Source organism: Cottoperca gobio, chromosome 22 (genome assembly GCF_900634415.1).
Source record: "Cottoperca gobio chromosome 22, fCotGob3.1, whole genome shotgun sequence".
Lineage (NCBI taxonomy): Eukaryota > Metazoa > Chordata > Actinopteri > Perciformes > Bovichtidae > Cottoperca > Cottoperca gobio.
This window is the reverse complement of record NC_041376.1, coordinates 6,124,399-6,140,297: the sequence shown is the minus strand read 5'-3', so window position 1 is coordinate 6,140,297 and position 15,899 is coordinate 6,124,399. Positions and strand designations below refer to the sequence as shown.

The window sequence follows — 15,899 nt, the reverse complement described above, 5'->3', positions numbered from 1 at the left end:
GTGGAGCACAAAGCATTTCTTTTGTAAAGCTGATGGTAACGGTTTGAAATCTTAAACTCAAACCATTTTTCTTGCAACAAAAAACTTATTTACCCTTTAAGGAATAGTTTGACATTTTGGGAAATACACTTATTATTAAGCTTTGCTTTCTAGTCAACAGCTAGACGAGAAGAATGATGTAAAACTATTCCTTTCAATTTAAATACATCCGTCATTTTACATGAACTGTTAGGCCTCTATATGTAAACGTTTGAGTTCTTCAGGTTAGATTGGCTGAGTTTAGCAAAGTTCACCTAATATAGTATTCTTACATCTCTATTGAATAAGGCGGTTCTCCAGTGCCATGTAATGCAGGCGGAGGTATTAATAGCTATCCAAAAGCCTTGATAAGTGATTGATGAGAGAGGAGAGTGTGTTGTGTTGGTTACGCCTCGATCCTCTGACTGTTGTTAGTTACTCCATATCCTCACTAGCTCTCTGGTATTTCAAGTCTTCTACTCCACCACACAGAGATGACACATGTTTGTCAATTGCCCCTGCACTGCTTAGGGACAAAGTGTGTCATAAATGTGTGTGTTGACGCGATCACCGACACAAATAATCCATCAATGTCGTTTCGGGATTAATGTGAAAGTTCAGGTGGCAGGCGGGGATTAACCCTCCAGTTTTCAGAACCCAAGACAGTAGACATCTTAATGTCAAAGGTGAACACACAGAAAATAATAATCCTAACCCGTCAAAGCTATAGTGTCTTTCAGCTCAATGGCTGTTTTTTTGCCTGCAACTTTACTGTTTTGGTTCACTATAACGGCTGTCATAGCATCGTTATGGTCCGCTCCTGGCAGCTGCTTTCAGTGGGAAAAGTCTTAAACCCCCCCCCCCCACTGTACAATATACCTGCTCAGCACCTGCAGACAGACTAAAAATAGTCCGTGTAAATTCTAAATGTTATCCTTTTACTTTGTTGTTGTCATTTATAGTGGTTATTTGGTGGTATTAATAAAAAATAAACTTGATATTAGTAGTTTCAGGTATGTATTATATACGGCTTAGAGAGTTAGGAAGTTAAACAAATCAAATTTCCCTCTCTGGTTATTTATTATTATAAATTGCTGTGAAAAACATCTCCTTACTGCATTGATTCAACTTTCCCACACACAAATGTATTTTACTTTGAACACATCATGATAACAATATAATTTTCTCTAAATAGAGCTTGAACGCATTATCATTTATCTCAATGGAAACACGCTAATGTTAGCTATTAGCTCCATTATTTATAGACTGGCTTTGGGCCGGTTCCATGTGTACCCTTTGACCCCCCCTGGTGGAGGGTCTGATCATGTGACCAAAAACATGACTCCAAATGAATGCTAATGTTGCTCCACATCTACTGGGTGTGTAAAAAGGCAAATGTGTGCTAACGTGTTCGCCGTCAGTTTAAAAGATGATAATAATGTATGTCAGTTATTGCAGGTTTCAATAAATTCTCCCAAAAAAAGTGCTGTAATAATGCCAACAAACATTTACAGTATATTCTGTTTATGTTTTGAATCATAGAGGATCAGAAAACGAGGGCCAGATTAGATTCCTGACATACTAATGACTGCTGGGCTGAACCTGGAGCATTTACAGTGAGCTTGTTTATATGTGCTGCACTATAATAGGAAATGTTTCAGCACAAGGCACTGAGGATGAAGTTACTGGGAAAGTGTCTTGGAGTAAGTATTTTGGGACCCTGATCATCTGAAGTTAACAAAAAGTCGTGATTTTTCCTGTAGCAGGTATGTTAGCATTTCCCTTTTTTGATTTCTTATGCTAATCTCTGTTTTGCAGGCTGTGAATAATTGATAAAGATTGCAGGTATACATTTCCTATATAGGTGACATATCACGTTTGTGCTCTGACTTGCTGGCGCCCAAAGGTAATCAGCAGCTTCGTCTCGACATAGTTAAACCAAATACCACAAAATCTGTGGGCTGGGAGGAGGCGAGGGATCGAAGAGGAGAACATTTTAATGGGTTGAGCATTCCTAGGAGTAGACAACTTGCTCTCCTCTCTAGCAGTGAAGATCATATGTCTGGCTATGTGACAGATCTTGTCACCCACTCATACATGACTCATTTTGCTGAGAACTGGGTAGAGGTGGAGGCATTACCCGGACGCTCACAGGGCCTCCCTGAAGGGGTGTAAGGTTTTGAGAGATTGTAGACTTAGTAGATTGTATCTCCTCGCCCCCGGCAACCCCCTATGTGGCTATCCTGTTCAGGCGAAAACGCTGCGTTGAAAGCAAGCTCTTCACGTGGCAAAAGAGTGCAGAGGCCTGCTCAAAGGGCCAGGTTTGTGTGAGTCTTCTCATTAAGTACTAGAGCCGCCCCTCATCTCAACCTAATGGATCCCACTTATGCTGTCATCACCATGCCAACCAACTATCAACTCTGGTGCGGCGAGGCTTTTATGCTTCAGAGAGATGCAACTGTGTCGTGTTGATCTATGTCAGTGTACAACAAGTCACCACCTCAAAAGGAGCCACCAAAGTAAATGCTTCTCTTCTTCTCTGAGATCATTTGATTAAGAGGGGGGGAAAACAGCCAGTGGCACATTATTGTCAAGACTGAATATATTAAGATAAGAGGACACCCGAGTCCAGGTCAAATAAAGGCCTATTTATTGGGGCTGGACAGGCCGCGTACGAAATCTGTTGGCAGCTGTTTACTAGTTGACTTCAGAGGATTAGGCAGGCAAAAAAGAATACGCAAGATCAGCAAGCTTTTTGCCCTGCAGAGTTGGCTCTGTCTGGTGTAGAAGTTAATAATCCGAGTGACAAAGACCAGCACCTGTTATCAGATGCAAATCAGAGCGGCTATAATAAAGTTACAAGCAGACATGCACAAACGCAGATCAACACCGACAATACAAACACAATATACGGTAACATAACCTTTGCTTTAATATGCAGTGAATAACACTGTTGACCTGCAATGTTTGTGTTAATACACTTGAAGAGATAAGAGTTTTTATTTGCTGGTGAATATAGGTCACCTCCACCCCTGGCTTGACGCCACATGACGACAGACATGTGCCAGCCACCAATGAAACAAAGATTAGAAGCTTTTTGAGAGGCCATGACTATATTTGCTCCACAGTTGGCGCCAGGTTTATATAAGTTCTGCATGGTTTTTGTGATTTGCAGCGGCTGATCTGGACACCAGCAGCGAACAAGAGTACAATACAGTGGTCACTTAAACCAGAGCAGCAGATGACTCTGTGTAATCCGACGGATCCACCTATTTACAAACAAAAACCTGAAGGATGGCATCACTTCAAAACAGAAATATTTCCTAAACCTGAATTCGTGACATGATCTGGTTATTTTGTGCTGAAAGCCTTTACATAACTTGCAGCGTGTAGGTCTTACATTATTCCTCAGTGGTTTGTAGATACCACCTACATACAATGCAGGCTCTTGTTCCAACATCAATCCAAAAATGGATTACATTTATGTATTCACAAGAGTGTAATTGTAGATGAATTTCTTTACAAGGAGTGGTACTGAAGGAGAAAAAGACAGAGTTACATTCCTCCCAGCCTCATCCCCCGTCACTGACCTTCCTGTGTTTGTATACGAGGGATTAGGCCTGTGGGCTGGACTGGTGGTCTTCTCTGGCTATTTTTATGAAGATGTCCACCCCCTGATCCTTTTGGAAAACTGATATGAGCACATGTTCCAAGATTCAAATGTAATTAGTCGACTGTCAATCAAAGATGCTGAAGAATTGGGGGTTTTTTTAAGGTTGAAAAGGAGGATATTTACTGTTTCAGGCATCATGTTTTACACCTACAACGGGAGATAAAGACAAACATACATGCAGAGGTATTATGGACCTATGGACTATGGGGTTCTGAGATTGCATCTCGGCCGATACCTCTTTTGCTCTCAACACGGACTGTTTACCTGCAACTGAAGCCCGCTCAAATTATTTGTCCACACTTGGATTACAAACAGAAACCAGAACGCTTTTAACCCAGTTATTTTTATTGTGTGTATAATCTTTTGTTTCAGGATAACACACTAAATGTGTGTTTTTAATGAAGGGACAAGAGAATCGTTATCGGCAGGATGGTCACCATCAAACTGTCATTTCTGCTCCTCCTCCTTTATTTTTCTGTGGATGGATTGGACATCCACAGGCCCACAGCTTCCCTCTTGAATTGCTGCCATTTCTCTCTCAATAGCCACTGAGAGGTCCTGGCAATATATAGTTCAGTACCTGGCAACCACAAAGCTGCTGGCGCCTACCTCTCATAAGCCATCTGCAACTGCTTGTGTGTGTAGCAGGAACTGACAAAGGCCACGAGTGTGTCCAGACACGTCAGTGTCCAAATGGCCAAACTATTGGCACCAATATCCACACTGATATTAATGTGGGGGAAAAGGAAAGCATTTTGTGTATTGTGTGAAACATTTTGGGTACTGACATTACTTCCATTGTAGGTTGTCATCTTATTGTCCTAAAACTGCGTCACTCGCTTTTACACATTCCTGGAATAAAGCAACAATGATTAAAACCGTTCAAAGGCTTGGCTATCTGTGCACCATCAGCTCCCTTAAAAGGTGCAGAATGATGCAGTGGAGCATGTCCATTCTCCCCAGAGATTACAGCTAATAAGAGGGTTAGTATTTATAGAAGGACCCCCCCTCCAGTGGATACCCCTAATCCTGCCTCACCCCTTTTCATCCCTGCCACATCCCCGTGCTTAGACCACTCACTCTCTTTAGCCCTCGGCTCCAGCCTCCACCTCGCCCCGTATCAACCGAGGTAGAGACTTTAATAACAGCACTGCTCCTTCAGATTCTTTTGAAAGAAGGGCAAACATTGCTTGGCCTCTTTACTTGCTTGATGAGACAGGGAAGTGATTGCTATTGGACTATTACAGGGCACTTTCCATCTTTCATATTCTTTTTTATTGTCCAACTTTCTTCCTCCTGCTCTCTTTGACCTACAGCTAAGAAAACCAAACAACAATGTCCACCAGCGAGCGTTTCGACTGCCATTACTGCAAAGACTCCCTGCTGGGGAAGAAGTACATAATGAAAGAGGACACGCAGTACTGCACTAAGTGCTATGAGAACTTGTTCGCTAACTGCTGTGAGGGCTGCTCTTTGGCAATTGGCTGTGACTGCAAGGTAAGGAGGCACCAGTGTTACCCTGAGAGGGATGGCTCTGATGTCAGTAATGTCTAAAATATTAACGTATATTATTTATGTATATTATCATCTAAAGGTGGGAAACATTTTGACGTGTTTGTATCACATTTTGACTTTTAAAAAACACAAACTCATTACTTCTAGTACCGTTTTTATATGTGTCTATCCATGCACATTGTAAATAAATACCCTGTCTTACTGAATTTACACAAGTGCAATAAATAATGGGTTAAATATCAACAACAGGATATGTCCTACAAGGATCGCCACTGGCACGAGCAGTGTTTCAAGTGTGCAAAGTGCAGCCGCTCTCTGGTGGAAAAGGCCTTTGCCGCCAAAGATGATTTGTTGCTCTGCACTGAATGCTATGCCAACGATTATTCCTCCAAGTGCACCACCTGCAAGAAAACCGTCATGCCAGGTATGATGATGATGGTGGCGATGATGATGGCATTAGATAGGGCTAGACAATATCAACTTATATTCTGTATCCCAGTACATTTACAACATTTACAATAATAATAATAAATATAATGGTAACTTTAAAAAAATAATAATAATAATAATAATAATTGAGATTTAATAAAATTCATCCTTGAAAAACATGATTTGTTCTGGACTTTTCAACTGACCAGAAGTCCCTAAAGTAATTGTTTCTTGCTTGTGTTGTTTCATCTAATTCCTAATTCAATAAATAGTTTGTTATATTATATTTATTTGCTTTCTTGCCAAAAGTTAGATGAGAAAATTGATTGAACTCTCTGTGTGATAAATATGATACTACAGCCAGCAGCTGTTAGCTTAACTTAAGCACAGAGACGGGAAGAGGAGGAAACAGCATGCTCTGTCCAAAGAGAACTAAATCCACCTGCCAGCGCCTTTAAAGTTTATCAATTCACTTAATTCATTTTTTATCTAAAAAACAAAGTGTAAAGACGACACGTTGTGGTCTTCCAAAACTATTCCTTTAATTACTGTATGACCAGTTAATTACTCCTGGACTAGACTGTGAGCTTATTGGTTGGTTAAGCTTCTGGTTAGTCCTCCTCGGTTATAGTTGCTATTCTCAGTTTAATTATATGGCATTTGGAAAACGTATTTAAAGTTGGGATGTGCTGTAAGTGAAGGTTGGTAAGAGATCCATATTGCTTTAATGAAGAGTGGATCAGGTGGCGCAGGCAAGAAGAAACTGATGATTACAAAATTAAATCAAGGATTTAACAAAGATTTAAATACAAACTGACGAGGGGATGAAGTGCAGGTGGAGAGATGGACGGAGAAGCTCAGGGGAAGTGAGCTGATGAGGTGAAGATGCAGGGTGCTGATTGGATGGGAATACTCTGAGAGCAAGACCGGACTAACGAGGCTGATTGAGAGCAGGTGTGTAGATGGGGAAAGGAGGGAAAGGCAGCACAGGGACACAAGAGGAAGAACACAGCAAACAGAAAAGTCAGTCGGGTCTTAAGAAAAGGTCTGAAGGGCACCACAGAGAAAATCAATAATCCAATACAGTTAGTTTGTTGTTCAGCCCTAAAGTTGATAATGACAACAGTAATACATTTTACAAAGAAGGATTCTGAAAGTGGAGATTGTGAGTTCATTCTTGACCTTGGAAACAATCACCATTTAGTAACTCTTCTGGAGCTTTCGATCATATTGCACGATTTCCCCCTCAGTAGATGGAGTTTGCCCAGTTGTGAGAGAGTTGTAGATGTTGAAATGTCCAGTTCATTGAGCACTAAGGACTTTTCATCCATGTTGGCTTAAATGATTGTGTGAAAATGTCAAAATCAAAATGTAGACATTTAAAACCATACGCAGCGGTGCAATTTCTTCCTCCCCAAAAATGATTTCCAAGATACTTTAGATCGCACCGTCTTCTCCCTACAGATAAAGCGGACTATTTTGGGCCGCAGTGTGTTTGTGTCATAGAGGTACCATATGCTGACTAAGCTGCTCTCATCCCCTGTGCCAGGATCCCGTAAAATGGAATACAAGGGGAACAGCTGGCATGAGACCTGCTTCCTGTGCCACCGCTGCCAGCAGCCAATAGGAACCAAGTCCTTCATCCCAAAAGACAACGGCTACTTCTGTGTGGCCTGCTTCGAGAAGCAGTTTGCCTACCAGTGCTGCGCTTGTAAGAAGGTAGAGTTACAGCTGATTGTTATTGACAGCGGCAGTAAATCCCCCTGACTCCGATGTTTTAATATTACGCACACGTTGGCTGCTTAATAAAAGGCTGCATAGTAAGATGAATGGTGTGTCTTTCGTTCCCTCTCACCTCTGGATTTGTGTTACCTGTAGTCCATCACAACAGGTGGAGTGACCTACCAAGACAAACCCTGGCACCGTGAGTGTTTCCTATGCATCAGCTGCAAAAAGCAGCTGCCGGGTCAACGCTTCACCTCCAGGGAGAACTACCCCTACTGCCTCGAGTGCTTCAGCAACCTCTATGCAAAGAAGTGTGTGGGCTGCACCAAGCCCATCACCAGTGAGTCACTGGCTGTGCTCATGTTTTCATGCACTCTGACACGCAGTTCTCCAGCTCATATTAAATACCTTTATTTGCATTTGTGTAGGACCTTGTCAGGTTAACAAGGTGAGGATGATGAATTAACCTGCATATTATATAATTCATGGATCTTTGCTTGATGTGTGCAGGTCTGGCAGGAGCCAAGTACATCTCTTTTGAGGAGCGCCAGTGGCACAGCGAGTGTTTCACCTGCCTTCAGTGCTCCGTGTCGCTGGTGGGACGCGGTTTCCTCACCCAGCGCGACAACATCTTGTGCACTGACTGCGGCAGGGAGAAGTGACCTTTCCATGAAGGGGTCACAGCTTCATCCCACTCACGACGACTGTTCTGACACAGATATTGTGTATCCATGAATATTCTTCCTTCGCATGCCCGGGTACATAAACAAACTCTAAATGTCAATCGTGTTATAAATGACCATTAGTTCTCTCACATTGCCCACACACACAATAACTGTGATCTTTGTCTGTTGAAATTAAAAGTTCATGTTTTTTTCCTCACATACCTTTTTATTTTTGACAAGGATACATTTAGGTTGCATAGATATTAGAGATGACGGAGACGGGTCAATTAATAAGTTGATTGAGAGAAAATGGATTTATTCTGATTATGGATTAATGGTTTCAGTCATTTATCAAGCAAGAATCTCAAATATTAAGTGATTATGACATGTCTTATATGACAGCAAACTTAATATCTTCTGATTGTGGACTTTTGGTCGTAAAAAACATTTTGAAGACGTTTCTTTGGACTTTTTAATTGTTATTTCTTTTTTTCCCGCTATTTCTGATTTAATATCAACAAAATAATTTGATTCATGATGAAATAATCGTTAGTTGCAGCCCTACTAACTACAGGTCTTGACTTTTATTACACATATATTTCTACCGTTTGCTCACTGGTTATGATTGCCTAGATAAATATATTCACAATGCGGAAACAAAAAAATATGCATGATTTATGCTTCTCTCATTTAAAATACTTAAAGGTTGTTCCAATAAAGACCTTTCTATGTTCATCATAATATGTCTCATTCTGCTGCACAAAGATGCAATCCACAGGAGGAGTCTGCATATGTCACTTTAGCACAGACACAAAGTTCAGTGCATCAAATATAGCTGTGATGGTAGGTTTCAAAGCCACATCTTTTTACGACCATCACCATTTAGACAATCATTGCTGTAAAACAAACCTCGGGTGTGTTTCTCTTGCCTCTTGACCTCATAACACCCAGCTCATTCACGTTGTAAACAAACAGAGCGACCATATATTGTTTGATCAGCGGATCACTTGCTCTTCTACTTTGACATTATCCACTAACTAAAGCTGCCACTTTGGTCCACGCATAAGACAAAAATACAAGCAACTGTGGGCACCTCAGAATATCTGTCTTCCTCAGCATACCTAGTGTTTGGACACTTGGAAAAGTTAGTTTTCTTGGTGAGGCTGTTAGATGAGTTGCGTAACATGGCAGGATGAGCGGCGTAAAAATGCTGACATAGATTTCCTGTCACATGGGGAGGTGAAACCACTTTACACTTCAAGGAATCACAGAGGCAGGGAGAACAGCAGCGAGGTAGGGACGTCTTATTTGACATATTTCACAGAAGATCTGACACTTTAATATAGGCAGGTACATTTTGTATTTTACTAGACAAGAATATCTGCAATGGATTTTAGAGCATTTACACAAACGCATGTATATGAAAAGCAATCAGCCCCAAAAGAAAAGGACAAATCCAGCATCCAGTGCCTTGAGTGCTATGACCGAAATGTGTATATTGGTACCAAAGATGCAACAGTCCAGCATCTCATGCTTCCCAGTAGCACAAATGGAGACCAGAGTCCTGGCCAGAGCAAAACTAGAGAAGGTAGGACAAGAAAACTTGGCTCAAACAACCCAATAACCCAACTGAGGGTAGTTCCACTTTTCAACCATCTGCTGGTTCTGTGGGACCGCAGCGTTACTGCCCTCAACATGTTCTCCCTAGAGCCCGTTCCAGGCCTAAAGAAGATCCAGCATGTGTCTTTGTTTGAGGTGAGCGACTCATTGCTCGCAGCCCAGGTAGCATGTGTCGAGATGGTGACTTCCTCCAGCCGCAGGAAGGTGATCCGGATCCACGTGGTGGGAGTGGACAGGTGGGACTGTCGTAAAGGAAGTCCCTCTGCTCCACGACCCTGTGGCCTTAGCAGTAGATGGTGCCAGTGTGTGTGTAGCTACCAGCGACAGGTATCTCCTCTGTGATATTCGGACTGGGAGCAGCGAGGAGCTTTTCCCTCACAGTCACAGCAGGCAGCGTGTCTTCGTTATCTCTGTGGGACGAGGGGAATTCCTCCTGAACGGGCCTGAATCTTTGGGTAAGAGCTGCCAAAATGTTCATGGTACATGTCTTTCTGCAGGCTGTCGAGCCACAGACATTATATGCTATAAGCTATACAGTTAATCATCTCATATCACTCCCCCATATATCTATATAGCCAGAGGATATTTGTTTTGCCAAGATATCATTACTCCGTCCTCATCCCTCAGGCATGTTTGTGATGAAGACAGGGATATGCCAGCGCCCTCCCCTTCAGTGGCCTCAGGAGGTGCTGGCAGCCAGAGTGTGTTTCCCTTACATCCTAACCCTGCAGCCCCAAGTTCTGTCAGTCTACAGCATGGTTGATCAGCAGCGCAAACAGACAGTGAGTCTCAGCGGAGCAAAGGGTCTGCTTTCCACATCAGGTACTGTAAACCAGGCAGCATCACTTCATTACCTAATCCTGGCAGATTGCAGACAGAGGGCTGTCAAATCGTGGGTTTGTTTGTAAAGATGTTGCTGTGTCTGTACCCAGTTTGCACTGAATCAGTCAATCATCCTTGCACCTACTTTTCCTACTCAGTGAGTGTCTCTGAAGACACAAAACAAATCTCCCCTCAGATGGTGTGTTAGTGTTCACAGAGAGAGACATTTTCAGCCTGCGCCTGGTGCCAATGGAAGAGCAGATCCAGGCACTTGTCAGGCACGAGAGGGTCGAGGAGGCCTTGTTGCTGCTGGATGGAGTTCAAGGCCGTCGTCCACTTGACTCTTACAAGGTGAAATTAAATGTATAGACACACAGCATGACGCAAACGAGTCCTTGATTTGAAATCGAGGTTTCTAAAAGAAATCATTTCTTCTCAAGGTTTAGAAAAAACAGTTTCTGAGGGTAACTACATTAGCAGCGTGTTAGACCTAACACTGAGTCAGTCCTTATAAGTTGACTGGTTCTGTGTTTTTTAAATATCTTTAAGTGTAACATGTTGCCAAGGTGATTTAAGGATAGTCTTTTGCCTCGATGATTTTTGGCTCGTATATTGGTGCTTTAAATATGTTCGTGCAATGTGTGCCTGGTTCTAAGGGAGCTTTTCTTCTTTTCGTGGCAGGAGCTGCAGAATGCCATCACTTGCCTGGCTGGATTTGTTCATTTTTGCCAGGAGGGTTTTTCGGAGGCCAAAGATCTATTCATGTGAGAGTAACAACCCTGTCACGACACTCCAAATTCCAAGCATGCACGCTAAATAAATCACAGCAAACTGTGGAGTAATATGTGAATTTTGTGAACAGTGCCACATTTCTGCCAAATTAAGTCTAACAAAAAGCAATACTCATTACCTACTTGAACAGCACAGGTGAGCTCGACCCTAGAGAAATCATCCGCCTCTACCCTGACATGCAGTCGTGTCTCAGCGAGGACTTTCAATCCCAGCTTGATCAAGTGAACAAGGGAAGAGATCTCCAGGTGCTCTGCCAGGAAGACAGGAACACATTTCATCATTACCTGGCCTTCCTGGGAGATTTTCTCAGAGCAGTTAAGGGGACGGAGCAAGGACTGAAGTGCAGTACGGAGGTGGACTGCGCCCTCCTGAGGCTGTATGTGGAACTGGGAGACACTGAAAATCTGCAGCAGCTTGTGGCATTTCCCAATGAGTGCAGGCTGGACCATTGTGTTCCTGTTTTGGAGCAACACAACAGGTAAAAAATAAAAGAATATTTGTTGAATAGTTGATTTTTAATCACAAATATGGTTGTGACAAAGTATTCTTGAAAAGAAAATGCACCAATTTTGTCCAATTTTCTCAATTTCTGATGAACCATTTGCTGTTTGATTTCTTTTTAATTACAGATTGTTTGCATTAGGGTCCCTCTATCAATGCCATGGGAATCTATTGGATGCAATTAAGGTATCATTTCCCTAAATAAAAGTAATTGTATACTTAAACTTGATGTATAAAAGTAACATGTTTGAGTTATATTCTTCCAGACTTGGGTGAAAATTGCAGATGGCTTCCACAAAGACCCTTCTTGCTCAGATGTATATGGACACATAGTGTGGACTCTCAGTCAACTGCAAGATGAAGATGCTGTGTGGAAATTTGCAGACTGGACTCTTCAAAAAAACCAGGAGGTGCCTTTTTCATGCTTTCAACTTAACTGCAGAGGGCAGAGTTGCACAATACAACTATGTGTTACGGATATAAACGCACCACAACGTCGTCCATTAACTAAATCTTCTAAAACAATTATTGGTAATTAAATGTCCAATAACAGTTGTTCTTTATCTGATAAAGATAGGTGTGCAGATTTTCATCAAGCGTCCACCAGATGATCGATTTGAGACACAAGACGTCCTTGCCCTCTTGGAGAAGTACCCACAGGCGTTGCTTTTGTATCTTGAGTTCCTAATCTATGATTTGAACAGTGAGGTGGGTGCAGCAGCAGCTACCTAATCCAATATTCCTGACTCCTTTATTAAATACACAGAGACATGATTGGTGTAATCTGCCCCCAGGAGGAGAGACATCACACCTGTCTGGCCCTGGCATATGTTACTCAGATGCTGCGAAATGAAGAGGAAGCAGATTTGAGGAAGACCAGAGGGAAGTTGCAGCAGCTGCTCTGGGAATCCAAATTCTATGACGTCTCCACTGTATATGGTGAGTGGATGCCTTATGAGAAAATAAATCATTCCTGTATTGTTGCTTAATTATATTGCATTATTCTCATCGCAGAGAGAGTCAAGTCAGCAAACCTGCACATGGAGAAAGCCATTCTCCTCGGTCGGGCTGGTGAACACTCTCAGGCACTGCAGGTGCTTGTTCACCAGGAAGTAGACTTCCAGGCTGCAGAGGCCTACTGCTGCAGGGCTGCCCAAGGTCGGGACTCACAGTTCAGGCAGACCCTGTTGCTCACTCTGCTCCAAATCTACCTGAGCTCAGAGGAACTCACCAGCGCTGCCGTGGATCTGCTCAACAACAACCCTCGGGTATTTGCGGCAGAGAAGATCATCCAGCTCCTGCCTGATTCCTGGTCTATTCAACTGGTTTCCCAGTTCTTAGTCGGGTCCCTCAGAGAGACCTTCCACCAGAGGCGAATGTCGAGGCTGCAAAAAGCTCTGGGTCAGGTGGAGCTCATGCGGCACAAGGTCATTTGGGTAAGTTTAACGACATTAAAATTCTGTGTGTTCTATTTCCTTCCTTTTTTCTGAACCCTGTTGCTCTTTCTCTCACTCCTCTGCAGATGCAGGCCTCAAAAACAACCTTCAGACTGGACAGAGGGAAGAAGTGTAAGGTTTGTCAGCGAGACCTTGCAGAGCCACAGTTTGCCTGTAACCTCCACGGTGACCTGATGCACACAAGCTGCACCGGCTTTTCATCACCGTAAAGACACAGATATAGCAATCTATCGTCTGCTTATGCAAGTAAGTGCATATCTGCACTCTTGGGAATCACATTCATCTCTAGCTGGATAATTATCTGCCTCCTACCCGATCATTTTTCTAGATTACACTGTCATCTGTACAAACTCTGTACAAGGATTCAATTCATGGACCTTAGACCAGGCACTTTCTCTGATAAGAAAAAAGAAAATACATCTTGTAAATCACTGGTTTCAAAAATGCAAAAGAGCAAGCTGTGCACTTTTTATAGGGCGGCATGTCTGAGCCATTTCCTAAAGACATTGTAGACAGATATAGCCATAAAGTGGACACTCAGGGACATATATTCACTGATCAGAGAGTGGTGTTTAACATGGAAACCACCCGTGGTCAACCTGATGACCAGAGGGAATTGAACCATCCTCCATGGCTGTATATATGCATCATGGTTTCCACTGACTGTGTATATTTGTCTGCATAGAGCTAGAAAAAGAAAGTCAACAACTGAGAGGCTGCACATGAAAGACTTTTTTTTATTCCGCTCCTGCATTAATATACGTTTATGACCCAAAAAATAAAATCACAATTACAGGTTTAAAAATGAAACGCAAACAAGTCGAGGAAGCGCAGAGTTTTAGGTCACTTACGTTAATTTCACAAGCGACCAAATGATATGTCTGTGCTGTGTATGGAACATGAAATCAGATTCAATTTGAACCAACAGCATCCCTATATCATTAGTGAACATGACAGATGTGTCCCTCCAAATAATAACACACAAACTCCCAGTATGTCCACATGCACAGTATGGAAACCTTTTATATAAACTTAAACACATATCATTAAGTTAGATGCTATTCAAGATGTATTTGTCTATTTTAGTTGTAATTTAGTCATTAAGGCTGACCATAACTGAGCATTTAGGGACAGGAGGTAAGGAGACGCCTAAGGGAGCTGGAATAGTTACTTGTGCACTTGGCTGGACTGCTTGAAAGTTTTTGGTGAATGTTTTTGGCCTGGCGTGAGTGACTAATTAAAGTGGAGATAATAGTGAATTATGAGCATGTTGGAAGGGATTATCTCTTTGTGATGCCCTTGCCAAGATTTCTTCAGTTTTTCTCTCCTAATGAGGTTTCTGTGGGACTTTTTCATTGTTCTCACTGAGGGTCTGAGATTTGTGTTCATTTAATGTGGGTGTTGTGAAACCCTTTCAGAGTGTAACGAGGGCTTACAAGAACACACTTGATTTAAGCTTTGACTTTCTCACTCGGAGTGTATAAATGTAACCTCTGACTCATATAAATAAACTGACTCATAACCCAGAAAACAAGAGAAAACCACTCATCTAGCTTTTCTCTTTTATGTGGTTGCAGGAAGAATTGCCACGTCCACCCTTCCATATTGTCTCCTTTGTCATTTTGATAATCTATGCATTTAGTTTTAATCTCATTGTAAGAGCTGGATAAACAGCTGAAAGGTATCGGCGCAGAGAACAGAGACAATGTGAAGGAGCCTCTCGTCTCAGTTGGACTGTGAGGGCTGCTGCTCTGTGACTGGCTCATCTTTGGGCCGTGCCTGATGACCAGAGACCACTGGGTGGACCCGAGGCCCAGATTATGTCCTCGCCTTCCCTCTCGTGGACATCCTCAGGGAGCATTAATGTTGTTTTCAACACGTGCGGTTATGCCGGGCCTCAAAAACCTTTTCTCATCTTTGATGTTGACCATCATAAGCAACCGAAAGGTAAAAATATACAGGAGCAAGTACAAGCACAACCTTCTTCTGCCTAAATTAAAACTCCACACAAACTATTTGGTACATTTTAACTTCTCTTGCCTGATGCACTGAGATCTCCTTCCTTATTGTATAGTTATATATTGTATTGATGTAAATGTAATGCTCTTGCAATCTGGAGTTCAGTGCATGAGTAGGCGGGGGCTCTGGGTCACTGCAGTGCAGGCTGCTCTGAGGTGCCGGCCAGATGGACATTTTACACATGAGGGGGAATGGATTGGATGCAACGTTATAGAGGAAAGTATGGCGGGGTATCCAGACATCATTATAAATATCCATGCACCACAGAGGGGAAAACAAGAACATTTTCTTCTTGTGCTTTTCTAAATTTAAGTCAAAATGTCGGCTGTCTGGACTGTAGGACGTTATTGTTCATATGTTAACATAGCTTTCTTTTATATGGACTATAGAAAATGGTTAACCCTCTGACAATTTTAACAACTTTAACAACTCTAATAATAGTTTAGTAGTTCATGAGTCTTACACATTTGATCAGAAACGCTTATAAACATGATTTTGAACTGAAGCATTACTTATGTTTAGTCTTTCAGAGACTCCATTAGATTTTTCATATTCTCTATATCTGTGATTGGTGCTGGCAGTATTCTTAAATAAGTCTTTTTGGAGTTTCTTATAATAGTTTGTTTTTAAGAAGTCTAAAAGGGAATACAGGGGTCTAATTGA

The 15,899-nt window shown here is 42.1% G+C and overlaps 2 protein-coding genes across 5 annotated transcripts; both read left to right on the top strand.

The window, feature by feature from the left end:
* Positions 1-4,694: 4,694 nt before the first annotated feature.
* fhl5 (four and a half LIM domains 5) lies at positions 4,695-8,760 on the top strand. 4 transcript variants are annotated; one of them, XM_029460491.1, is made up of 6 exons: positions 4,695-4,820; positions 5,008-5,188; positions 5,456-5,630; positions 7,185-7,354; positions 7,514-7,700; positions 7,871-8,760. In XM_029460491.1, the coding sequence occupies exons 2-6, from the start codon at positions 5,027-5,029 to the stop codon at positions 8,020-8,022; spliced, it is 846 nt and encodes a 281-aa protein (XP_029316351.1). In that variant the 5' UTR covers positions 4,695-4,820; positions 5,008-5,026; the 3' UTR covers positions 8,023-8,760. The 4 variants fall into 4 exon arrangements, with proteins under 4 accessions (XP_029316351.1, XP_029316353.1, XP_029316354.1 ...); XM_029460493.1 differs by lacking the exons at positions 4,695-4,820; positions 5,008-5,188; positions 5,456-5,630 and adding an exon at positions 6,480-6,589; XM_029460494.1 differs by lacking the exons at positions 4,695-4,820; positions 5,008-5,188; positions 5,456-5,630 and adding an exon at positions 6,599-6,680.
* A 558-nt stretch (positions 8,761-9,318) lies between these two features.
* LOC115027472 (transforming growth factor-beta receptor-associated protein 1) lies at positions 9,319-14,809 on the top strand. The gene is given in 12 exon segments (XM_029460826.1): positions 9,319-9,888; positions 9,890-10,100; positions 10,273-10,467; positions 10,664-10,818; positions 11,149-11,231; positions 11,390-11,737; positions 11,889-11,946; positions 12,027-12,170; positions 12,334-12,468; positions 12,555-12,699; positions 12,775-13,196; positions 13,283-14,809. Coding segments are annotated over 12 exon segments (2,517 nt in total). The 5' UTR covers positions 9,319-9,411; the 3' UTR covers positions 13,427-14,809.
* The last annotated feature ends 1,090 nt before the right edge of the window (positions 14,810-15,899 follow it).